Source organism: Leuciscus leuciscus (genome assembly GCF_965113295.1).
Source record: "Leuciscus leuciscus genome assembly, chromosome: 18".
Lineage (NCBI taxonomy): Eukaryota > Metazoa > Chordata > Actinopteri > Cypriniformes > Leuciscidae > Leuciscus > Leuciscus leuciscus.
In genome coordinates, this window is record NC_138742.1 from 12,161,883 (window position 1) to 12,186,746 (window position 24,864).

General features: G+C 36.1%; 1 protein-coding gene across 2 annotated transcripts in view; it reads left to right on the forward strand.

Moving 5' to 3' along the window:
- Positions 1-1,109: 1,109 nt before the first annotated feature.
- Positions 1,110-24,864, forward strand: part of phip (PHIP subunit of CUL4-Ring ligase complex) — a 39,901-nt gene continuing 16,146 nt past the window's right edge. For both annotated transcript variants that reach the window (XM_082145447.1, XM_082145448.1), the window contains exons 1-22: positions 1,110-2,554; positions 2,666-2,724; positions 2,809-2,838; positions 2,990-3,049; positions 5,444-5,594; positions 6,386-6,484; positions 6,787-6,947; positions 12,244-12,465; positions 13,261-13,361; positions 13,678-13,748; positions 14,905-15,005; positions 15,534-15,574; positions 19,059-19,157; positions 20,226-20,382; positions 20,468-20,602; positions 20,746-20,874; positions 21,413-21,638; positions 21,800-21,919; positions 22,285-22,468; positions 22,750-22,855; positions 23,075-23,206; positions 24,658-24,758. In XM_082145447.1, coding sequence (XP_082001573.1) covers positions 2,515-2,554; positions 2,666-2,724; positions 2,809-2,838; positions 2,990-3,049; positions 5,444-5,594; positions 6,386-6,484; positions 6,787-6,947; positions 12,244-12,465; positions 13,261-13,361; positions 13,678-13,748; positions 14,905-15,005; positions 15,534-15,574; positions 19,059-19,157; positions 20,226-20,382; positions 20,468-20,602; positions 20,746-20,874; positions 21,413-21,638; positions 21,800-21,919; positions 22,285-22,468; positions 22,750-22,855; positions 23,075-23,206; positions 24,658-24,758 — 2,525 coding nt within the window. In that variant the 5' untranslated portion in view covers positions 1,110-2,514. The remainder of the gene's footprint in view (positions 2,555-2,665; positions 2,725-2,808; positions 2,839-2,989; positions 3,050-5,443; positions 5,595-6,385; positions 6,485-6,786; positions 6,948-12,243; positions 12,466-13,260; positions 13,362-13,677; positions 13,749-14,904; positions 15,006-15,533; positions 15,575-19,058; positions 19,158-20,225; positions 20,383-20,467; positions 20,603-20,745; positions 20,875-21,412; positions 21,639-21,799; positions 21,920-22,284; positions 22,469-22,749; positions 22,856-23,074; positions 23,207-24,657; positions 24,759-24,864) is intronic.

Here is a 24,864-nt window from a genome sequence, read left to right on the forward strand (position 1 = left end):
CCCATGTTTGGCCCCTGAACTCTTCATCTGAAATGTTAGTCCTGACCTCCAGTGGCAAGAAGAAATACTGCACGCCACTGATCATAAAATAACAGTGTTTTTCAAATGTATTATCTTTAATACAATATATTTTAAGAATGTGTTTAATATTTTTGTTTTTAGTATTCTGAAACAAAGTTAGTCATTCTTTCAGTGTATTTTTGCTTTTGTCTGAACCTACTTATGAAGTTTTTTGCCTACTCAGCCACTTCACCAGATCACCACCGTTTCTCAAAAGTGTGATAAGTTGCATCAGTTTTGCTTAAGTACCCTCGAAGCCAAAGCTGCTATATTCATGTACTTCTCGGGTATCTGAATGCTTTTCTCCAACATGTTTACTCTTAGTGTCAGTAGTTTAGCAAGTGTTACATCACTAAATGCAGTTAGGACTAACTGTTGAACTAAGGGTTTTCCTAGCAAGGGCACTTAACAATTTAACTCATCCTTAAAAACAAAGTCAAGGATTGTATCAAAGTCACCTTTTTAGCTCAGAGAGAAACAGAAAAGACAAACCTCAAACACATGTGTAATGCCTCACGTTGACTTAAAACATTAAACTGCAGTAAATGTATCTTTGTGATTCTAATGGTAATGTCACTGTACACAGAAACACAAAAACACATGCTTATTTTATTATAAGTCTATAGACCAACCCTGCAAAAAATAAATATTTTTTTTTAAGGGATATAGTATTTAGATTGTTCAGACCCTTAAAGTAAACGGTAACACTTCAGTTTAGGGTCCACTTCTCTCTATTAACTAGTTGCTTATCATGCATATTACATGGATATTTGCTGTTTATCAGTACTTATGAAGCACATATTAATGCCTTATTCTGCATGACCTTATTCTACATTCCTACCAATACCTAAATGTAACAACTACCTTACTAACTATTAGTGATGTAGTACTCGAGTCCGGTCTCGAGACCGATTTCTGCTTTCTCGGACTCGACTCGGACTTGTTCCTTCAAAGACTCGGTCTTGACTCGGACTCGACCCTTCAAAGACTCGGTCTTGACTCGGACTCGGCATAGGCGGTCTCGTCCCCATCACTACTAACTATTAATAAGCAGTAATTAGGTGTTTATTAAGGCACAAGTCATAGTAATTGGACCCCAATCTAAAGTGTGACCAAGTAAACTAATAGTAAAACAAGTGTTAATTAATAATTAAGTAAACTGATTTAGGAGGCAGTCATTCAACATTAAAAATGCCTGCTGAGTTCTAACCTTCTGCAACAATAGTGCTTGAGTATACTTATACTAGTTTACTTATATGTAATTATTAGGCGGAGACTTCATAAAACTTCAACTGACTCATTTAAAGTCAACATCCTCACTCCATATGACACCAATTGCTTAATTACCATTCAGATAAAAATGAAAGAAGAAATATGTACAATACTTGTATGTAATGAGTAGCCTACAATGTTATGGACAGAAGTATATGAAAATATTTTGCACAATCTAACTGTTTTACACAATCTTTTACTAAACATGGGCACACAATCTGCATGTTGTTTCTTTAAAATAGATACGTGTGAGTGACATATATATATATAAATAAAATCACCAATGTCCTATTTGTCTGGCGTTGCCATTAGTCACTGGATTCCTGTAACTCACAAGGTTTAATTCATTACATTCTCCCTGTTTACTACCCTTCCCCCATTTTACTGCCCGCTCGCTTTTGGGAAAGAAATGGAGGACTTCCCGATCCAAATCACAACCAAGAGAGGGGGTGGGTTCCTTGAAATAAGTCTGGTTTATGATTTAAATGAATAGACTTTTATAAACCTCACAACCACTCAAATACGGTGGTTATATTCGGGTGTTTGATAAGCTTCAATATGCTGTTGTGGGAGAAACATGGTGTGAGATCCGAGCTTCGCTGCCCGCAAGGTCGACAGACCGAGGAAAAAGAGGCGCCATTAAAGCTCAGGGTCCGGGATTTAGCAAACAAATAACAGTAGCCCGAATAAATAGTTAAGTTTTTGCATAAAATGAGGCACCATTGCCTTCTTTTCCCCCTTCAGCGTTAGCATCACAGCCTCCCTGACAGCACAGTCCTGCGCGTTCGTACTAGACTCTACTCGTGTATTCCTGCGCAAAGGGGTTGTGCTTTACAGAGAGAGGAGGGGGGTGTGGAGCGAAAACTGAAACCCAAAATATTAACGAACATACTTAAGGTGCATTAAACTGCATGTTTTAGAAACATCGTTTCTTGTCAACCCCAAACGCCCCGTGCTCGAGAATTTTGTCCGCATACACGTTGTGCATAAGAGGGGACTATTTAGCGCGACCGCGGAAGGCTTAGAGCGACGTACCGGATCTGCTTTCCGTGTGTGTTGGGTGAATGGAGGCGCAGCTCTTCCTGGTGAACAAACACTGACAACTATAGGGCAGCCTAGCGATACCCGCTTCCCAGAACGGCCACACACACCTTCTCCTTCACCCCCAAAACAACCCTAAACATGGCTGCAGAGCGTAAACACGTCGCGCAGTTGAAATCCGGTGAGTAAAAGGGATTGAAAAAGGTGACGCTGGAGTATTTTTATATACATCTGCCTTTCCCACCACGTCCTTCTTGAAAGCTAATGTAGCTCATTCTCCCCCATCTCGCAGAACTGTACTTCCTAATAGCCCGATTTTTAGAAGCTGGACCTTGTCAGGACGCGGCAGAGGTGGGTGATTTTGTAAAATAAGATTGTAAACGACATGTCTGGAGAAGATTGAACGGTAATTTGCTATTTTTGTGCTTTTTTCAGACCTTGATACGGGAGGTTCAGGAGAAGGAGGTAAGCAGCGCGAGCCTTACTCGCGTCGCATCTCACTGCGCTGCACTTTAGGCTGCTAATTTAACGCAGATTTCATTTTTTTGGTTTAAAAACACAAACTTGACCCCTTAGAATTTACCCAAACCTATTTAACACCATTTTCCAATTACAGCTGTTACCCAAAAGGATTGACTGGACTGGCAAAGAACACCCAGGGAGTTACGAAAATTTGGTAAGGGATCCCTATAACAGAGAGAAAACTTTTTAGAGAGCAAAATAAGAAATTGAATTTCCCGCAATTTTAAATCAGGAAAAAACTTAACCCGAACACACGGGGAAAAACCAACCTCAGGGTTAGAAAGGACTGCCATCGGATGAACCCAGAACCTGGCCTGACCTCAGGGATGTGAGTTTGGACACAGAGGTGTGCACAAGGTGTAAATAGATGTTAAATTCGATGTAGAAATAAAGAGACGTCATGAATGTGGTGCTATAAGGGGAAGGGAGCGGAGGGAGGAGGGACCTGTGCGCAGAGACTGAAAGCGGGGCGGGATGGAGGCGCACTGCTCCATCTAACACAACAAGTCAGGGTAAAATACTCCTTTTACCTTAGTTTAATACACTTAAACTAAGCTTTTGGAGCAGGGGACATCAGAGCCGGAGACCTAGAGGATCTTAGGAGGGTAATGGGACTTTTAAGTTGCCCTGACAATGTTTTTTTTTTTTTCGGAGGAAATTCTTTTTGAACAGTGCTGTGAGACTTGAGGCCGATAATACAAATGAGAGGTACATCGAAATGAGTACGTATTGATTAATTTATTAATTACGATATTTAGAAAGGTAAATAAATTATTAATCGGACTATTTGCATTTTTCAGTAGCTCGCTATTCCACTTATGAATATCACTCGGGAAGACGATTTGATTCCGCATTCGAAGTGAGAGATACAGAAATATCTTGATTTTAAAACTTAGTGTGTTTTGATCCAGCCCCTGTGATGGCCAACCCCCACTATATCAGTTGCGTAACTAAAAGACTCGACAGTCTTGTTGATCATACAGACTGTTACCGTTGTATCTCTGTCGTCTCTTGTACACGCTGAAATTCACACACATTGTGGCAATAATCTGTTATATTGTATTCGCGATTGTCTCGCGGATGATCTCGCGCGCCGTTACGCCACTAGATCCCCGTATTATATTGAGTGAATGCGTGTGTGTTAGCGTTTGTGTGTGATCGTTCGTGGATGATTTCATTACCGTGTGTGAAGATGTTAAAGCCCGTGCCTACAGATTGTGGGTAGGAATAACGGACACGAGGCTTCACCGCCTGATGTTGGCGCTGTCAATTAAATTTTTTTTTTGTGTCAGGTCTCGAGTCCCTCGATCAATATGTTAATGAGCTATGCAATCTGCATTAATTATCATTATTCATAAGATTAATTAAATAATGATGATAATAACAACATTGCATTAAAATTGTAATTATAAATAAATTATATTTTCATATTTATTAAACAAATACACGTATTTTTAAATAAAATGTACATTTAAATAATTGTAGTAACAATTTACATTTTATTACTGATTTTTTTCTAAAGTGTTTATTAATGTAATCATTTACATTTTTGTTAATTAATATTTTATGCGCAAAATAATTTACATGTAATGTAATAATAGTAATTATGGATAATTCATCAATAACTGAAAGCTATGTTTAGATGATACCATTGTTAAATACTGATTTTAATTTTATAATTAATGTTTTTAATTCATTTACCCTGATTCACTCACTGTTAAACATGCCCTTATTTATAAAATCATTAGCTTAGCGGTGTGTGTGCGTGCATATTTGTGTGCGTGTGTGTGTGTGTGTGTGTGTGTGTGTCGACCAATAGGACCAATAGGATGACGCTAAATGCAATTAAAGCCACATTAATTACTGGCCTGCAGTTGGAAGCTGGATCTGCTGAACAGGCTTGATAAAAGATGCCCGTACTGACGCGTTGCGCTGGGGGACGCACATTTTACTCTGTAGATTAGATTCATCTCTAGGGAGAATATGGACAGATAATAAAAAAGCTTTGCAAAAATGTATTGGTTTGAAACGAAGTGTCATCTATAATCCTCTAAAGGTTTTTTTATTATGCTATTATGTGGACGGTTTGCGTACATTGACAATGTCTGTTAAATGGCTGTATTTTAATATAAAGCCTACTTTTATTTGATTATCTAATTATTTTTAGTACACGTTCATTATATGAAATTATTTTATGGTGATACTGATCATTTTTAATTAAAGCCTTCACATTACATCCTTTGATGAAATTTTCTACTACAACATTCAAATTTATTGATTTAATGATATAATTGTAATTATATTTTAAAAGGTATTTATGTATAGTAATGTTAAGACTGTAAGTTATTTGCCAGGTTGCAAAATTTTTGCATTTATATTCGCACAAAAACATGTTTGCTTTTTTATTTTCTACTTTTTTGTTTAAATCTCTATGCATACACTATTGCAACACAATAATTTAACGTATTGAACATTATATGAAACAATATAGTTAGGTGTATTAAACAGATCCATTTTCCCTAATACATGTTTGTGATTGTGTGTATAGGTCAAATTGTACAGGCACGTTTCTTCAGATCACCTGTTGCAGTTGTGTGAGCGAGTGAGCCCTCTTTTAGAGAGGGAAGTGCCAGCCAGCGTACCTGGAGTCAACTCACTGCTGGGAGCTGGACGACAGTCAGTGCTACGTACAAACAAGAGTGAGTCTTTCTGTTTGAAGATTGAATCATCATCCATTTTTATGATAAGCAAATCAACCAGTTAACAGCCAAGTTAAGCATAACAAACAATAGATTTTTAAATTAATTTTTTACTTACCCCATAACTGTAAAGCAACATAAGATCAGATGTGTATTTTGAGTGCTACTGTTTTTTGAATGAAAAACTTGAAGATGGGGAAACACTTTCAAATTCATAAGATTCATTATAAAGGATTTAACTAGAAATCTTTTTAATATTTACAAATGGCATTTCACTATTGCATCCGATGTATATGCAAAAGAAAGAGAAATGATAATTGATTAATAGTGGTGGAATTTTCCTCCGTAATGCTGCCTTCAAAATAAAATAGATTTCACTGCAATTAACTTTGGTTACACTTTATTTTAATGTATCCCTGTTACAGTGTCATTATACATTTAATTACTGAGTAATATTAATTAACTACATGTACTTACTTTAGGGTTAGGGGAGGATCAGGGTTTGGTTTAGGGTTAATTGCATGCAATTATGCTTAATTTATACTACTAAAGTAAATACGTATAACAAGGAAGGACACATTAAAATAAAGTGTTACCAAAACTTCCTATAACATTATCAAGAATATTGCTAGTGCCCTTCCAAGAAATAAAAAAAAATGTACAATCCATTTTTTTTTGCATTGGATATCTTTTTTACATCAATCCCAGTTTGTTTATGTGTGCCTACTGCCTAGGGATTCAATCACTTCTACAGTGTATATTTAATGACAGTCCCACGTGTTTGTTGGCAGGTTGTAAGCACGTGGTATGGAAGGGGTCGGCCCTCGCAGCCCTGCACTGTGGCAGGCCACCGGAGCCGCCAGTCATCTATGGAAGCCCGCCCAATATTGGTAAGTCGCCTCTTATTGGTTGCTATGTTAATGTATTCCAGTCGAAGAAACAACATTCATAAAAATCCTTAGACTTTTCTTAAAACGGTTTTGTATTGATTTGATGGTTAAAATATATATTTTTAAAATAAAGTCTCTGGTACTTATGTGTTTTAGAAATTTAGAAAAATGTGGACCATACATAAAAAATGGTTTTTGTTTGTAAATGAAATGAATATAAGAATTTGCTTAGGATGCTGTAGATTCAAATATAGTGTATTTGCTCTCATGTTGTTTTGCTGGATATGTCTTGTGTGCTACAGTGGAAACAGTATACAGTCGGAGGCTGAATGGCTCATATCGGTTGGGTCAGCTGGTCCCTACAGCTGTTTACCAACATATGAAGATGCACAAGAGAATTCTGGGCCACCTTTCATCTGTGTACTGTGTCACCTTCGACCGCACCGGTCGCCGCATCTTCACAGTAAGACATCTGGTTTTATGAATTTTTTTTGTTGTTGAATGTGCTTATCTTATTTTGAAATATAATAAGTATGAAAAATATTTTCTAATTTATGAATGAATTATAAAACTGAATTGTGCAGGTTTTTAGAGCACTGTATGTTTCTGAAACATATTTCTGAACATTCGTGTTGTGTGCCCTCCCTTGGCTGCTTTTTGAGTATAGTATTCTGGAGTGTATTACATCAGGTTATGGAATTTTAATTTGTTCGTTATGTTCTTGTGCTGTCAGACTGTGTGTGTGTGTGTGTGTGTTTGCTCGTATGTGTATCTGGGAATGCATTTGAATGGGTTGACCACAGGGAAAATATGCTATATTAATTTATTGTTCAGGTTTATTTATTGTGAGTGTTAATTGGAAGGATTTAAGATTGGACTTCAATATTAGCTTTTAAAAAAAGATTTAAAGTTTTTGTTTGAAAACACGATTAAATAGGATGTTTTTATTTATACTGGAGTCTCAAGGACACCTGGGGGGAAAACAGGCAATTTGACAGTTGTGATATCCAGATTTGATTGAATTAATATAATTTTTTCTAGCTATGCTCAGCTAATATTTTATTCATTGACTCTATATTTGATATAGAATATCTATAAAATTATATATATATATTTAAAATTCTTATCCAGTGATCACAAATGACTAGGAAAGAATAAAAAATATGTGGGAACCTTGTTTACTTTATAGTGTGTGTGGAGGGCAATTCCATATATCCCATAATGTAAACGTGCATTTACACTCTTCACTTATAATAAGTACCATGACCAGGATGCTTTTGCTTTTTAGCATATTCAATATTCAGTATTTTTAATATTTAAATAAATTCAGAAATATTCATGTATTCTACATAAATTTAGTGAATTGATTAAGCAGTCAGAACATACAAATGCTGACAAGTACAATGTAGAAGATTCAAACTACTTAGTAGTGAAGCCTTTGTGGCTTTAATTAGACTGTATGCCTCATTAAACTGTATACATACAACTGTATGCCTTCCCATTGTGGAATTTAAAGGCTTGTCACTAAACTTTTTAGGGTGCTGTTAAAGTGTCATATAATAAAACAATTTAGGTCAAGAGCTTTAACATTGCAAAATCCCCAAATGAGCATAATGGTCTCAAATGACCTATTGAATGGAGGGATCTGATCGCTGTTTGGTCCAGATGTCTGAGTGGGTTGAAGGTTCTGAAAGCATGTGATGCTTTTATGAGTTGAGCAGGGACTTGCCTGTGAGAGGGTTGTATTTACACTGTATGCAGTTACAGTGGTTCAAAAGAACTGTTCTTTTAGATCATTAAAGGAGCCATTGACTAAACTTGTGCTTATTCTACATGGCATTATGTTTTGGATAAAAGCATAAATGAATACGTAAATGTTGCTCTATCGATTTCTGGCCTGTTTTGATGTGTCTGAGTAATTCATCATGTTCACAAAGTGTTTTCTATGCGTTTTGATTTAAAGGGTTTGGGACCCCTAGTAAAAAGGATTATATTAAAAAATTTTGAATACAGTTTTTAATTACAGCTCTTTTATCAGAATAACAATTTGAGTGAAAATCTTTTAGTATTTGGTTTGTCTTCTTTTTTTTTTTTTACTTTAATGACAGCAGCACTAAAGATACATGAACTCCACTCGTTTGTGTAAAACATGATGATCATGTTCTCTCTTGCATGATTTGAGGATGATTCAAAGAGCATCTTGTGGAAGCAAGGACATCTGAATGTCTTTCTGTACCAAAATTCACATGATCGGTGTCACAATTTGATTAGTTTGATTAGTGACCTAGAAATAGTGAGGAATATTTCATGTTCATATTACGTCATAATGTGTACATAATTTGTTTTACATTTTTGAGACTTTTTATTTACAAGTTTAAATAAAAAAATACAGATTTGGGCAACACTTTATTTTAATGTGTTCTTGTTACACGTTACATGTATTTACTATGGTAATAATTAAATTAGGCATAATTACATGCAACAAACCTTAATCCTAGCCTAACCCTATAGGAAGTTCATGTAGTTAATTACTATTACTATTACTCAGTAATTAAATGTATAATTACACTGTAACAGGAACACATTAAAATAAAATGTCACCCAGATTTGTATTGTGATCTTTTTGATAAATCTGTACAGATTTTGTACATTTTGGAGTCAGTAAGATACAATATGATCAAAAGGCAGTAAATACATTAATGTTACTTTCTAATCAATCATGGTTTCCGAAAATATTGTTGTTTTTATAATTATTTACTATTATACATTAATTTAGTGTTTAGTGTTACAAAGCGTAGTGTTTCTTTACAAAGTGACGTCTGACAGCATAATACATCGTTTTTAGTTGTTTTTGCGGATCCGTGTGAACGGGGATCGTTTTGACAATGATGTCGTCTGTACGTGAAAAATGCGAAGAAAGTACTTTTCCGTTTTTAGCACATTGTTCATCATTGAACGTACCTTAGAATGTACGTCTTAGAATGATTTCTGAAGTAATGACTGCTGGAAATTCAGGTTTGCCTTACCCTTTAAAATATTAAAATGGAAATCTGATAAATGCTGCCTTGCTGTAAGCATAACAGACTTCAAAAACATAAAAAAAACGTACCGACCCTAAACTTTTGAACAGTAGTGTACTTAATAAATCTGACTCGGCTCTGTGGCCCTTTGTTGAATTTTCAGTGAGTAGTTCTATTCTTTTGTTCAATGTTGTGCTTCACTGGAAACTGTCTTAATTTCCTAGTGACTAAAAGGGTATTTTTAGACAGTGAGCCTTCTGAGCTCACAGGGACAGATAATGTTTTGACTCTGGGATAAGTGTAGAGGTCAAAGGTCATTTGCATATTCCATCTGGGCAAGCATACTGTTGCTCTGTGACATCATCATCATGCCCACAAACTTGTTAAAGGTTCCATGTGTGTGTGTGTGTGTGAGTGGACGATTGGGGCATTTCTCTGACATTATCTCACTTTCAGCCTGTGGCGTGAGCTTTTGTTAACATTTGTCAGCGCTCTGGTTTCAAGCGGCCCGTAGGATCGTGCTTGTGTGTGTTTTGCTGATGTGTGTTTTTGAGTGTGCACTCTTGGGTTCCATTTTACTCTGCAAGTTTGTAATGCTCCAAAAATGGCTGAACAGCAAGGATTACTCCCCCTCTTTCTGCCTCTCCCTCCCTTTTCCCTCTATCTCTCTCTCCTACTCCTGTTCTCTTTGTCTTTTCCTCTTTCGATCTTGGTCTCTCGGTGTATTTCCTCCTCTTTTTTTTCTTTCTATAGGTCTTTTTCTCCCGGCGTGGGGGGGGCGTGTCTGTGCGCGCATGTTGAAAAAAAGTGTTTCTTTTGTGGATTTGGCTGCGAGCCACGAATAAAATCATCTCTTTCATATTCCTGAGCCATTAGCCAGTGTGTCATTGGCATTCCGTCTGTGTTTAACAGATCTTCGGGAATGTTCGTCTCTGTGTGTGGCTTGGGGATCATTTTTCTTTGCTCAATTCGATATGCATGTGTGGCCTGCATATTAACTGTTGTTATCGCAGTTAATTCTAGTGTTTCTGGAAACAACAGTGATATTTTCATGTTGTTAAATTTGAGTTTACAAAATGAGGAGGTAAATGGCAAGCTGATTATCTGAGGGAAAAAAGCATCTTTCAATCAAGCTGTGATTGAAAGACTGCTGTAAGCAGCACTTGCTTTTTATGATCATCTGCCTGTTGTCATGGAAATGCAATGCCACAGTACTGCATTTTTAGGTTAAAAGCATGTTTGATTCACCTTGGAACAATATCACATTGGACTCTCTAGACGTATTATTAGTAACGAATAGTAACATTTGTGTTAGAAGACGTTTATAATGTTTCTGCAGGAAGCATTGGGATGATAGTGTGTACATCTTCCCAATGCTTCCTGCAGAAACATTATAAATGTCTTCTAATACAAATGTCTTCTATGCCATTCAAAAGTTTGAGGTCAAAAATATTTGTAATGCTTTTAGAAGAAGTCTCTTATGCTCATCAAGGCTGCATTTGTTTAATCAATAATAAAGTAAAAAAGTAATATTATAAAATTGAAATAACTCTTTTTTTTGTTTTGTTTATTTGAATATATTTTCAAATGTTGTCTATTCCTGTGATGGGAAGGGCATCCGATGTAAAACCTGTGCCAAATCATGTGTGTGTGAAGCGGACCCTGCAAATGAGAGAGAGAGAGAGAAAGAGAGAGTTTATTCCTGTGATTCAAAGCTGATTTTTCGGTATCATTACTTCAGTCTTCAGTGTCACATGATCCTTCAGAAATCATTCTAATGCTGATTTGGTGCTTGAGAAACATTTATTATTATCACTGTTGAAAACAGTTGTGCTGCTTAATATTATTGTGGAAAGCATAATACAGTTTTTCTTTCAGGATTCTTTGATGAATAGGAAGTCTTTTGCAACATAAATGTCTTTAATGTAATTTTTGATCAATTTAATTCAGCCTTTCTGAATAAAAGTATACATTTCTTAAAAAAATTATTTTACCGACCGCAAACTTGTCCCACTACATACATACTGCACAATTAATAAATATTCTGGATTGATCAGAAAGAAATAAAAAAAAACAGTTACTTTTGAAAACAACAATCAATTGTTTTTGTTTTAAACTTTTTTTTAAATCAAAACAAAGCATAAATAGAGTATTAGATATTTTTCATAACAAATAATAAGACATTATCCACAGGCCCAGGCTATTGTAGAAATCTTAATAAATCTAAAGTTGGAAAAGAAAGTTATTTATTTGGAATAATATGCACTGATTAATTGTTCTCAATAAGACAGGAACATGAATTAAAGTAATTAAGTAAATAGAGAGTCCATTGTGATTTCATATTGACTTAGAGTTAGGTAAGTTTCCAAAGTGGTTTTAGATACATAAAACAATGGGTTGTTTTAGGGTGACATCAACTTTGTTTTTGGTTATTGTTACTCGCTCTTAGGTAATTTCCTTCTCTTGGCACAGACCAATCTTGTTATCTGAGCCTATTTAATTGTATTAAGTGCATTTTAAATGACTCAATACTTCCATCTTTAGATGTGGGCATTGGTTTAGCTTCAGACAATTGGCTGGAATCTCTGCATGAGTTAATTCATTTGCAAAACACTTGACTAAATTCTTGTGGACTTTCTGATGAGAACTTTGAAAAGAGGGCTTAGTGTGAAAAGCAGGTCATTCTGATGTACGACTTTAGCAGGGTCTGAGGGGTTACCATTTGTGGTGTTTCCTCAGGGTTCAGACGACTGTTTGGTGAAGATCTGGGCGACGGATAACGGGCGTTTGCTGGCGACACTGAGAGGTCATGCGGCAGAGATTTCAGACATGGCTGTGAATTATGAGAACACCCTGCTGGCAGCCGGCAGCTGTGATAAAATGATCAGAGTGTGGTGCCTGCAGACCTGCGCCCCGCTGGCGGTACTGGAGGGCCACGCTGCATCCATCACGTCGTTACAGGTGTGCAACACATTTACACTCACATGGTAACAGGCACACAGATATATACATGACAAATTCACCCGTATAAAGAATTATTTCAGATTTAACAGGGATTTTTCCTACAATAAAATAGCCTATTTGGATTTTTACTGTGTAATCAATTCTAGTCTAGATCCTCTTCTGTGGTAATACACTAAATTACTGTAAAAGACAACCATATTGAACAACATTGTAGGATAATAGTGTAAATATTGGTGATTAGTGTATACCATTATGGTGATTCATAGTCCCTTTGGCTGGAAACTTGGACCTTTAAATACATTTTCTCCCAGCCGATGTCACAGAACACAATTGGATGTACATGGGGAAAATAAACTAAGCATTATGACTGATTGTTCTATGTTATGGTGCAAAAATATATTTTTAATATACTTAATATAATATACTTAATAGTGCCCTGTTTGATACTGTGTTATGAAGGTGAACTCAACTGTTCATTTATTTGAACAGTAAAAGCAGTATTATTGAGAAATATTAATATCATTTTTGGTTTTTAATATAGTTTTTATATACCGGTGTGAAAATGTCTACTTGACATCACTAATGGATAGAATTGAATGCATCCTTGCTGAATAAAAGTATTAATTTCTTAAAAACAAAACCGTACTGTCCCGAAACATTTGAACGGTATACATTAAATTGACAAATATATGTTTTGCAGTGTATGGTATAGTCATGCACAATTGCACGCCCACTCATAGAGACCATGTTTAATGTGTTGCAAACCTGTTTCAGCTGTTTGTGTGTGTGTAGTTTTCTCCTCTATGCAGTGGCAATAAGAGGTTCCTATCCTCCACTGGAGCTGACGGCACCATCTGTTTCTGGCAGTGGGACGCACGCACACTCAAATTTGGGTGAGTTTCCTTTATTCTTGCACACATCTGTGGGGTTTTAAGATTTGGAATGTTTTCTTTGCCATTTAGAGCAAGCATTTGAATCTATTTTTGTTTAGTTGAATTAATATAAAGGAGAAACATGTATTTTTCTTTTGAACAGAGCCTCTCAACACTTTGTCTCTCAAAGTCTCTCTCTCGAGACTTTTCATTTTTCAATCAATGTTTTTGCAAATCCATTTGGCACAGAAATTACACTCTTCACCTTTAATAAGACCACTAAGAGCCTATATTCTGTCTCTCATCACGTTTCTGTGTGTTTTGTATGTTTGTACAGGCAGCGACCCAGCAAATTCATTGAACGGCCCAGACCAGGCGTGCAGATGATCTGTTCCTCTTTTAGTGCAGGTAGGCCAGAAGTGTCAAAACTCATTTCTCACCTCTACCTGCTCCCATTTTATTAGGCATTTTTTATCATTCACAGCCTCTCCCATCAGGAACCCATGTGACAAAATGCTTTTGTTCTAACACTGAGCTTGTAGTAAAACTTGATGTGTTCAGAAATGGGACACTTCATTTTTTAGTTGGGTCTTTTTGGAGTTTATAGACACCGATTAATGGGATCTGCCAGTTTGCGCAACTGTTTACTATATGACATGATACAGATGTGATCTTTTATATTATAGAAAATAGAAAATGGAATAAAATGTATGAATATTGATTAGGGCTGTTCATGAAATCCATAGTTCTGTGTGAACAGCCCTTAAATCTTTATTGGACAGATTGACAAATGTGTTTAAATGTATTGCTCTGGCCAGTGATAGGATTAATTCCAATAATATGGAAATAAAACAAACAAGATTAACTTCTAAGTTGCTTTTTTAGTGCTTTTGTTTGCCATTATTACCTTAATTTGTGGGCCTTTCTAATCAAATATTTAAATATATGATTAATTGCAGTTGATTTGTTTATTTCACCTGTAAACCATGTAATTCAAATACAAATTGTAGTCGATTGACAGCCATAATATTTAAGACTCATGCCCATGATTATATGAATGTGTGTGCTTACATAGAAATGTGATATTAAGTGACTATTCCCATGTTTTCATTGTTCTGAAAGCTGATAGCAGATTATAGAGTGACGGAGAATGGTTTTAGCTTAAACAATTTTCTGCAAAGTGAGGCTATAAATATCCTGTTGTCAGACAGATATCACAGACTTTTTAAAAAGAGTGTTAAACGCTGCAGGAGCTCTTCAAATACACATTACTGAAGAAAAGAAACGCTGTACTGGCATTCACCCAGTAAGACGCACACACAGATTCTAGTTCTTTCCTCTACATTTCTTTGGTATTACACGGTCTAAATCTGTTTGAGTTTCTTGTTCATTAACGCCATATTGTGGTAATTGTTTAAATTTGCGAGATTGCGCCTGCTTGAAAATTATGACAAAGCTTTTGTTAATGATGGATTTTTTTTTTTCTGGTTTGAATGCACAATGCTGTTATTGATTATTATGATGTAATTTATGTAAGGCTAAGTGATTTTTAATGGTATTTCAGGTGGGATGTTCCTCGCAACAGGCAGCACTGATCACATCATTAGGGTTTATTACTTTGGAGGTGGACAACCAGAGAAGATATCTGAGCTGGAGTCTCACACTGTATGTAATTTGTTTGTTTTCATTTTGTGACTATTTACACCCTAATAAACAAAAATGCAATTTAGATGTTGAAAAAAGTTAGAGGTAGAGCATGCAAAAAAGATTTGCACAAACTTGAGAAGTTTGAATCTGGTTTGTGCCCTTTTCTAACACCCTGTCTCTGTTACCAAATAGGTAAAACGCTCTGATATTATAAAAATGCAAATACTAAATGATTAATATTAAACTATTGTGTAATAAACTATGTAATTATACAATGTATAATTGTACATTGTATAATTACATTATAATTGTAATTATACAATTATATAATTGTATATAATTATATCCCCCCCCCTCCCCCATATGTATGTGTATAAATGTATAATAGTGTCCACCTAAAAATAAATTATTATTATTAATATAATATTGATCTATTGTTTTAAAGCACCTCATTTTCATTCTCTTTACTGGCTTTACTGTTGCAGGAATGCATTATTGTTTTGAGGTTCTCCTCATGTTTTTTAATGACTTTGTATTTTTCCTCAGGATAAAGTCGACAGCATCCAGTTCTCCCATAGTGGAGATAGGTAAGCAACACTGGCTCCATTTATCTGTGTATATGTGCGAATGTGAGAGAGTGTGTGTTTGCATGTCAGGTTTGTTGGATTAATGGAACATGGGGGTTCTTATAATTATGAGCCGATGTTGTCAGCAGAAAAAATACCCTTGTTCCCATCACACCCAAACATGCGTCAGATGCCTATGATACACATCGTACAAGAATTCAGGTGCATGAAATGTCTTTCTACTTAAACAGTAGGCATATGACAGTTACCCACACACGCCAGTCTCTGCAAGCTCTTTTATGTTCCTCACGTGCTTTAATTTAATGAGCAAATGTTTTTGCATTGGGGGAGGGAGAGAAATAGAGAGTGTGACAGGACAAGAGGGAGAAAACGAGGAGAGAGAGAAGGAGCATAAGATGGAGAGGTCTGTAACAGGTCCCTAAGGAATTAAAAAGATGGATGTTCACATGGATTCTTTTTAGCGGAGGAGACAGCATCCAGTGTTACATGTATAAGGAGGGAAGAAATCTCACTAATCAATAGAACTGCAGAAGAGTATACTGTCAAAAAGAAGATATTCGTGCCTCAAATGAGTAGACTGTGTGTGCATTGTGTGTTACTGTGTGCAGTCTTATTTAACGGAGTAACACTCTTGAGTAATACACTCTTATCTAATGCAATTTTTGACTTTATAATTCACATTAATGCTATGCTTTGTAGACTGCAAAAATATTTTCAGATTTTTGTCTTGTTTTTCAGCACAAATGTACTTAAATCTAAACTTAAATCTAGAATCTGTTCAAATTTTTTTATTTTGTTAGCTCATTGGCAAATTGTTTTTAATCTATGAAAAATCTATGAAACTCTTAACAAATTTTGAGGATAATAAAAAAAAAAATGGCAGTGTTAAGAAAAATGTATTAATTTGAGATTTAAGTAAGGAATAATTGACGACAGGCCGTTGAATTATTAGAAAAATAATGCACACCCGAGGTGGTAATGCGGTCACGACGCGAAGCGGAGTGGCCGTTACACCTCGGGTGTGCATTATTTTTCTAATAATTCAACGGCCTGAAGTCAATTATTCCGCTTATACTACAGTTACCACACCTCGAAACATTGTTCAGATTATGTATTTCAAGACGTTTGTAAAGTTTTTGTCATTAAAATGCTCTTGTATGTATGACTAATTTCTTACGTTGCTAATTCCAAAACGTCATTTCAGAGTTAGTAACGGAGGTTTGAGCCGCTGATAGCAGACTAATGCTGGGGTCACACGACTAGCTGACACATTCTCTGACTGTTTTCATCGACTGCAGCAGATTTTAAACACCGACTTTGAACAGACTGAACGCGCTGAACACGCGTTTGGGCATGATCAGTCATAAGTATCAAATTACATTCATAACCGGCCTTAAAGTGTGTTCCCGGCTTTATGCAGTTATTAATGCAGTTATTAGAGAGAGATGTTGCAATAATGAGACAGAAAAGCATGTGCGTCAATATTATTATTTATTAATTAATTCAATTCGTTTTAATGAATTCGTTAATTCTTTTTTTCTTTCTATTATTGACAGATGACAGTAGACTAGCCAAATAAATGAAACCCAAAGCCCTTTTAACAAGTAGGCCTATCAATAATTATTTATTTGTTAAATTATCTGCAATAAAAATCCGTGCTGCAGGACTATCCATTTATTTAGCCTATATTCAGTTTAATTTTCTATTGATTATAGATAGGACTTTATAGTTTATTTATTCAAATTAAACTGCATGTTTCTATTGATTGTGAAGCTAGACATTGAAAATTGCAGATCAAGCGCATGGGGCTAAATGCTTTTTCTTGTTATGAATTGTATCCGATTTTCCGTTATTACAGTTGACTACGCGAAGTGATATGGAACTGTAATGCGGTCAAGACCTGCCTGGAACTACTTTAGCCGTGCGTTTCCCTGAAAATAATGCACACCTTAGAACGTTCGTCAACCAATCAGATTCAAGCATTCAACGGCCCTGTAGTATAAGAAAGAGATAATACATGGCTAGCTGTGTATTTTTCATTTTTGAAAATGTTGAAGCAAAGAACCGCCTGACACAAAGCGGAGGATGGTTGTTCCCGTGAAGTGCATTCAAATAGTTTAATGCACAGCTACCCGTGGATTAACCCGCTTATACCATGGTCATTTGCCAGCATTGACAAGTTAAAGCTCTCATTGCAAAAAAGAAAGAGAGAGAGAGAGAGATGTGCATGTGAATTACCTGCGTCTGTGCAGCATCTCTACTAGGAATATAGCTGTGAGTTTATTTACTTCAAAAACAGTGACGTTACAAACTCCATGCTGAGTAATATAATGTAGTAAATCAGAAGCAAAGATAATTTATTAATACAATTTACGGGGCAGCATTGACTACAAATTTCTGTGCTTCTGTTTCTTTGTGCACAGCACGATCTCCGATCTGTGTGCGAGTGACGTGTGTGTGTGTGTGTGTGTGTGTGTGTGTGTGTGTGTGTGTGTGTGTGTGTGTGCGTGTGCGTGTGTGTTTCAATGAAAGCAGCGCATTAATATAGAACAGTGATTAAACGGTTATATTGCACACCTCCAAGCCAATCAAGTATTCAGACAGACCATGGTATAATTCAGGATATATTCTAAAAAAACAAAAAAACACATAATATTATATTATGTAATTTTCCTTCTCAAATTGTTTTAAAGATGTATAGATATTGTTACTGTAAAATGAGACTGTTTAAGAAGATGTGATTACTGTTTAAGAAAATTATCTTTTGCTCTGTAGTTCACATACAGCACACATCAATAAACCTCACTGTTTTATAGAGCAATACACATATGCATACAGAAAATGTATGTAAATGTAAATGCACATTTAATACTATGTAATTTCAATACTTAATACTTTTACTCATTTTATATGCAAAGCGTGTTTGCATAGAAGTCTTAAAGGCACAGTAGCAAAAAAATATAGTTTTTTTTATCTCTGGGAAAATAAACTAATACAAATCGTGACCTTAACACATCACTGCATTATAGAGTAATACATAGTAAACAATAAAAGAGCCACATTCAGTGCACATTAAACAAAAACTCTTAATTTTATGCTCAAGGAATGGCAAGACAAATGGGATCAGTGTTGTAGAAATAAACTTTACAAAATCAATCCTGTGGTTGGTGAAAAGCACTGGGACCATATTAACTACACTCGCTGTTGCATAGGCCACTCCAGACTAACCCATATGTTTTCTCATTTTAACTTCATTTCACGAGCTTTCAGTTTCAACTTATTTTCCTTCTAAATAAATTCGAAGTGGTAGAAAAAGTGGAAATGAATTTGCAAGTTGTACATTTTACTAAACGCTTTAAGCATTTTAGTAGATTAAAAGTGCATTACAGTATGCCTCATTCTGAAGCTTCATGAAAAGGAATGAATATGTATTCTTTTAGATGAGGTTTTTGAACATAAATCTAAATCCATAAATTGTGTGTAGGTTTGTGAGTGGCAGTAGAGATGGCACAGCGCGGATATGGCAGCTGCAGCAGCAAGACTGGCGGAGCATTCTCCTGGACATGGCCACCAAATTACCTGGGTATGATAAACATTAATCACTGTTTAAAAGTATGGCTCAATTAACTGTGCATTAATGTTACATTTTGTTTGCTAAACAATTGATCGTTAGCAACATAATTACTTGGGAGTGCCGCGGGGTCAATTGATTCTGAAAACACAGCAGCGACTGAGATACAACTCTAAAGCCAATTATAGAATAAACATCCAACTCCACCAATGGATTCATATTCAATTTAGAAAGTCGATTATCTTCTTAACTTAATAAAACAATACAAAACAATAAGCAAATAAATGCCATTGGATCAGTCTGTAGTAACATGAACATATTTAATCATTTGCATGTTAACTTGTTAATTTTGGCATCTTTTATCAAATTACCATGAGGTCCAAAAGACCAAATTGAAATTATATACAGTATATATATATATATATATAAATGACTGACTCACTCATTAAGACAGTCTTTGCCGCCATCTATTGGCGAAATAATGTATGTAACTTTTGTCGCTGTTTAAGGTCAGGGACTATTTTTTCCAGCGGAAGGAATGCTTTTAGTGATTTTACTTCATGAAAGTTGCATAGATACATATTTTTCAGCTTTAATATTTGTATTGTGTGGTAACCGTTTTATAAAAGTAATAAAGTACTCGAGGCTAGTGCTGTATTGTGAATAAGTCATGGCTGAAGGGGTGGCAGGCACTCCGCTTTGTGTCGAGCCTAACAACGGCCTTCAGCCGTGACATATTCACGATACAGCACTAGCCTCTCATACCTTATTGCTTATATATATATATATATATAACCTACAACTTTCCGCTTAATTCCAGCTCTAAATTACATTTGGAATACCAGATTTTTTATTTATATTAAATTTCAATTTAACATTTTACTCAAATTGTTATGCTCTTAATATAATTTGCATTATTTTTTTATAAATAAGAAAAATAGAAACATTTAGTTTGTCTTTCCGTATAGTTTGTCTCTCATTGCTTTGCCCTTTAAAAGTATGCCAGCTGCAAAGCAAAGTTAGAAATGCCATTCCTAATTGTTTCTTTTAAAAACTTTTCTTATTTTCTGTCTTTTTTAGCAAGTACAACCCTCCACCTTTAGAGGACAAAGTTACAAAACTGAAGGTGACTATGGTGGCCTGGGATTGCAATGACAACACAGTCATCACTGCTGCGAACAACTTAACATTGAAAGTGTGGAACTCTTACACGGGGAACCTTATTCATGTGTTGATGGTAAGAGTGTGAAGATCTCTCCAGAATGATTGAAAGGAGACGATATGTGATGAATCATGTTGTCATCATGGCCCTTCACCCACAGGGTCACGAGGATGAGGTGTTTGTGTTGGAGCCACATCCATTTGATTCAAGAGTGCTTTTCTCTGCTGGTCACGACGGGAACGCCATCGTCTGGGATCTAGCAAGAGGAGTCAAAATACGCTCTTACTTCAACATGGTAAACCAACTACCTACACTCCCATTTCTTTTATCAGATCCTATCACGTTTGACCTAAGCAAATATGCAAATCTATTGATTTATTGGTGTTTATTGTGTCTCACAGACTGTGTTTCTCTACTTTGATGTGTGTTTGTGTGTAGATCGAGGGTCAGGGCCACGGTGCGGTCTTTGACTGTAAGTGTTCTCCAGACGGGCAGCACTTTGCTTGCACTGACTCTCATGGTCACCTGCTTATCTTCGGCTTTGGCTCTAGCAGCAGATACGACAAGGTACTGAAAGCCTATGACTGTCTCCAGGATAAAATAAATATAGATTGAATAGTATCCAACATTGTTGTCACATGACTTCATCACGTGTGGAATGTGGAATGCACCGATATTAAAATTCAGGCTGATATTTTGTCTAAAAAAAGAGAAAAAAAACTAAAAACTATTAAGTTTTAAATGCTACAAGTAAATTTTATACAACATTATAATGTATAAAAATGGATATTAATTGTGAGATTTGACAAAGATTAAGTGTTGTTAAATTATTGTTTTTAAAGATTAACTTTAAGTGAGTGTAGATGACAGAAATGGTAATCTAAATGTAAAAATAGGGGAAATGAGCATGCACAATTAAATACCCAGTATTGTCCAATACCAATATAAAAAAAAATCTGTAATATCGGTCAGTAACTGATATGATGTCAATATACAGCTTTTGTCTGTTTGTCTTATGCCCTGTTTGTCTTATGCCCTGTTTGTCTTTATTCAGTTTTAGTCTACGTGTATTTACTCTGAATGTATTTATTGATCTGTTCTTCAGATAGCAGATCAGATGTTCTTCCACACTGATTATCGGCCGCTGATCCGTGATGCCCATAACTTTGTGCTGGATGAACAGACCCAGCAAGCACCCCACCTCATGCCCCCGCCGTTCCTTGTGGACGTGGACGGAAACCCTCACCCTCCACGCTACCAGAAACTGGTTCCCGGCAGAGAGAACTGCAGAGATGAACAACTCATACCCCAGATGGGACTCACGTCATCAGGTAAGAAACGCAAACAGGAAGTTTCTCTTTGTTTCCTTTCTGTGGTTTTATTACTTGAAGTCATTTTTGGCCACTTGTTTATGCTCACAGCTTTCACAAACATACACCTACAATCTGTCACTGAACAAATGTCTCTGTATTTGTCTTTTTTCCTCAATTAGGGCTGAATCAGGTGGTTAGTCAGCAGGCTGCAGAAGGTTCGAGTCCTCTTGATAATATGATCCAGAGACTACAGCAAGAGCAGGACCAGAGACTGGGCTCTGACACCAGAGCCAATAGAGGTAATGCAGACTCTCAGTTTTTTAGCTTGTTTTTTGTAAAGCAGGGTTGACACAATACTAAATGTTTGCTACCACTCGATATCAATACCAGTGAAATTTCATGATTCTTGATACCACAGTAAACACTAATGTGCTATTGAACAAAAAACAGCTACATTCACATATGCATTCAACAGTTAAAAACATGGAAAGCCTGTATTTTTCACAGTCCATGACTTTAGAAAAACTAGTGCCTTACAAACCTCCCAGTTAGCAAGACAAAGTTATCGCTACTGTAAAGTATAAAAATGTCATAAGATGATCTCTATAAACCGGTGGGTGATGATTGTGATTCTGTTGACGGTTGCATGTCTATTTGTGTGTAGGATCTGTCAGTTCTCCCACAGAAGTCTCTTCTCCACCTAACGTGGGTTTGAGACGGAGTGGACAGATCGAAGGTGTTCGGCAGATGCACAGTAACGCTCCGCGCAGTGAGATCGCTACCGAGAGAGACCTGGTGGCGTGGAGTCGACGGGTCCTCGTTCCTGAACTATCACCAGCCATAGCTTGGTAAAACCCACACAGAAATACAGTGGGGTCCAAAAGTCTGATACCACACTGAAAATCAGGCTTTTAAAACCTGGAAGAAAAAAACAAACAAACCTTATGATGTATAATGAAGTTGAAACTCATATATTTGTTATTTGTAAAAGTTTGATGGATACCTCCTACTCAAACATTACCTTCTCATTTCTTTCTTTCTATTGTTTCTTGCAATATAATACCGTTTGTTCCAGTTAGACATAGATGAGGTGTTTGTGACACTTCTGTGTGTCTGTTTGCGAATGTAGTAAGCAGGAAAACTGGCGTACAGCTAAAGGGGAGGAGGAAATCAACACCTACAGATCAGAGAGGAGGAGGCGCAGCTTACACAGCCAGTACCACAGAGAAAACCGGGTAAATCATCTTATCTGATCATCAATTTAAATATGTAGATAAACTAGTCTTCCTCACTAATTGATTAGTCAGAGGTTGGATAAATGCACTGTGTGTGTGCAGCATCATAAACTGCCAAACCTTTATATCAATATAAATGTGTCTTGATGACATGTTGCTACTGTTTAACATGCAATTTAAATTCAGTATGTGTACTGAAGTTTGTGTTTCTCATACCAGCATGCTATTGAAAATGCTGTGGAGGAGGGGCGCCGTTACCAGGGTAACCAGCATAACTACCATACACGATTGGCTGTGGAGGAAACGAGTCGTCAGAGTGAACCCAACGAGGAAGAACACAGTGCCTCTGAGGTACTGTCAAAACATGCAGTGTCCCTTTAAGGAATAGTAAAGTAGTAAAATAGTAAAGTTACCACCCATAATAATGTTTGGGGTCAGTATGATTTTTTTAAAATGTTTTTTGAAGGAATTCTCTTATGCTCACCAAGGCTGCATTTATTTGATCAAAAACAGTAAAAAAAACCACTAATATCGTGAATGCAGCAAGCAGGACGAGGCCGAGAGCCTCGAGAACGGTATGATTTATCCTCGAGGCCGTGAGGTGATTGCTAATGAGCTTCACCTGCACGCAACAAGTTTTTTATTTCAATATATTTTAAAATGTAATTTATTCCTGTGATGAATTTTCAGCAGCCATTACTCCAGTCTTCATTGTCACATAATCCTGTTGAAAACACTTGTGCTGCCTAAATATTTTGTGAAAACCTTGATTTTTTTATTTTATTTTTTATTATTTGATGAATAAAAGTTCAAAAGAACACAATTTTTTTTAAATATAAATCTTTTGTAAAAATATAAAAGTCTTTACTGTCCCTTTTGATCCATTTAATGGATCCTTGCTGAATAAAAGTTTTTATATCTTTTAGAAAATAAATCTTAATGATCTTTTGAACAGTAGTGTACATGTGGACGATTTAAGAGAGGAACAGAATGTTCAATGAGTGAAAAAAGTACTGTATTTGACTTTCAATAGCAGTTGAATCATGAAAAGTGGTTACTGTATGACTGGTGGTTGAAAACTAAAAGGGCCTGGTGACAGATCAAAAAGGAACGTCATTTCAGAGGCGGTGCAAGTTATTACCTTTTGTTAAAAGACTGCCATAAGATTGCCATATAGTAATCATTCACTATACAGGAATGTGTGTTACGCAAGTACGTAGGGTCAATTTTGAGTTCATGTCGACTTGAACATTTAAAACTGAAATTGGTTCATTTATTGTGGGGATTGTCTTTTTTTTATTGTTGCTGTGTCTGAAGTATTATTGTTCCATCTGTTGTGTTAAAATCCCTGTTAGAAGTGTGAGTGGTCCATTTGTAGTGTCAGTGTAGCATCCATGGCAGGTTTCTCAATCTATAGAACGAGTATTCTAGATTCATACTGTCAACTGCAGTGTAAGTGCCAACTAACACAAAATCTTAATTTTCACCATGAAAAACATGCATTAAACTCCTTCACACTGCAACAGAAATATTGTACTGTGAAGATCAATTGTTTTTTTGGAGTTGAGATAGATTAGAGTGTTTAAAAAAAAGAGCAGTCATTGGTCAGTTTGGACAACAGTCATTCTGATATCTAAAATTTGTTTGTGAATATTTTATACTTTCCAGTTGTTTACACACACAAAAAAAAAAAATGATTGAAAAATGATTTTTGCATAGAAAATCTCAGACTTGCTGTGTTCTGGGAATGGCATAAAAAGAGTGTGGTAATCCTCAGTCTCTTTATACCTGTTGGTTTTTAGGGGGAAACGGAAGCAAGACCTCCAAGCAGAGAATCATCAGATGAAGAAAGAGAGGAAAGAGAGGAAAAAGAACCCTGGCCTGATGATAACAGCAGCTCCAGGTAAATGTTCATTTCCCTCAAACTTCATATGACACAGTGCCATATATCTGACAGTCCTTATACACATACATCAGTCAGATCCACAAATACTGTATATGCCGGATCG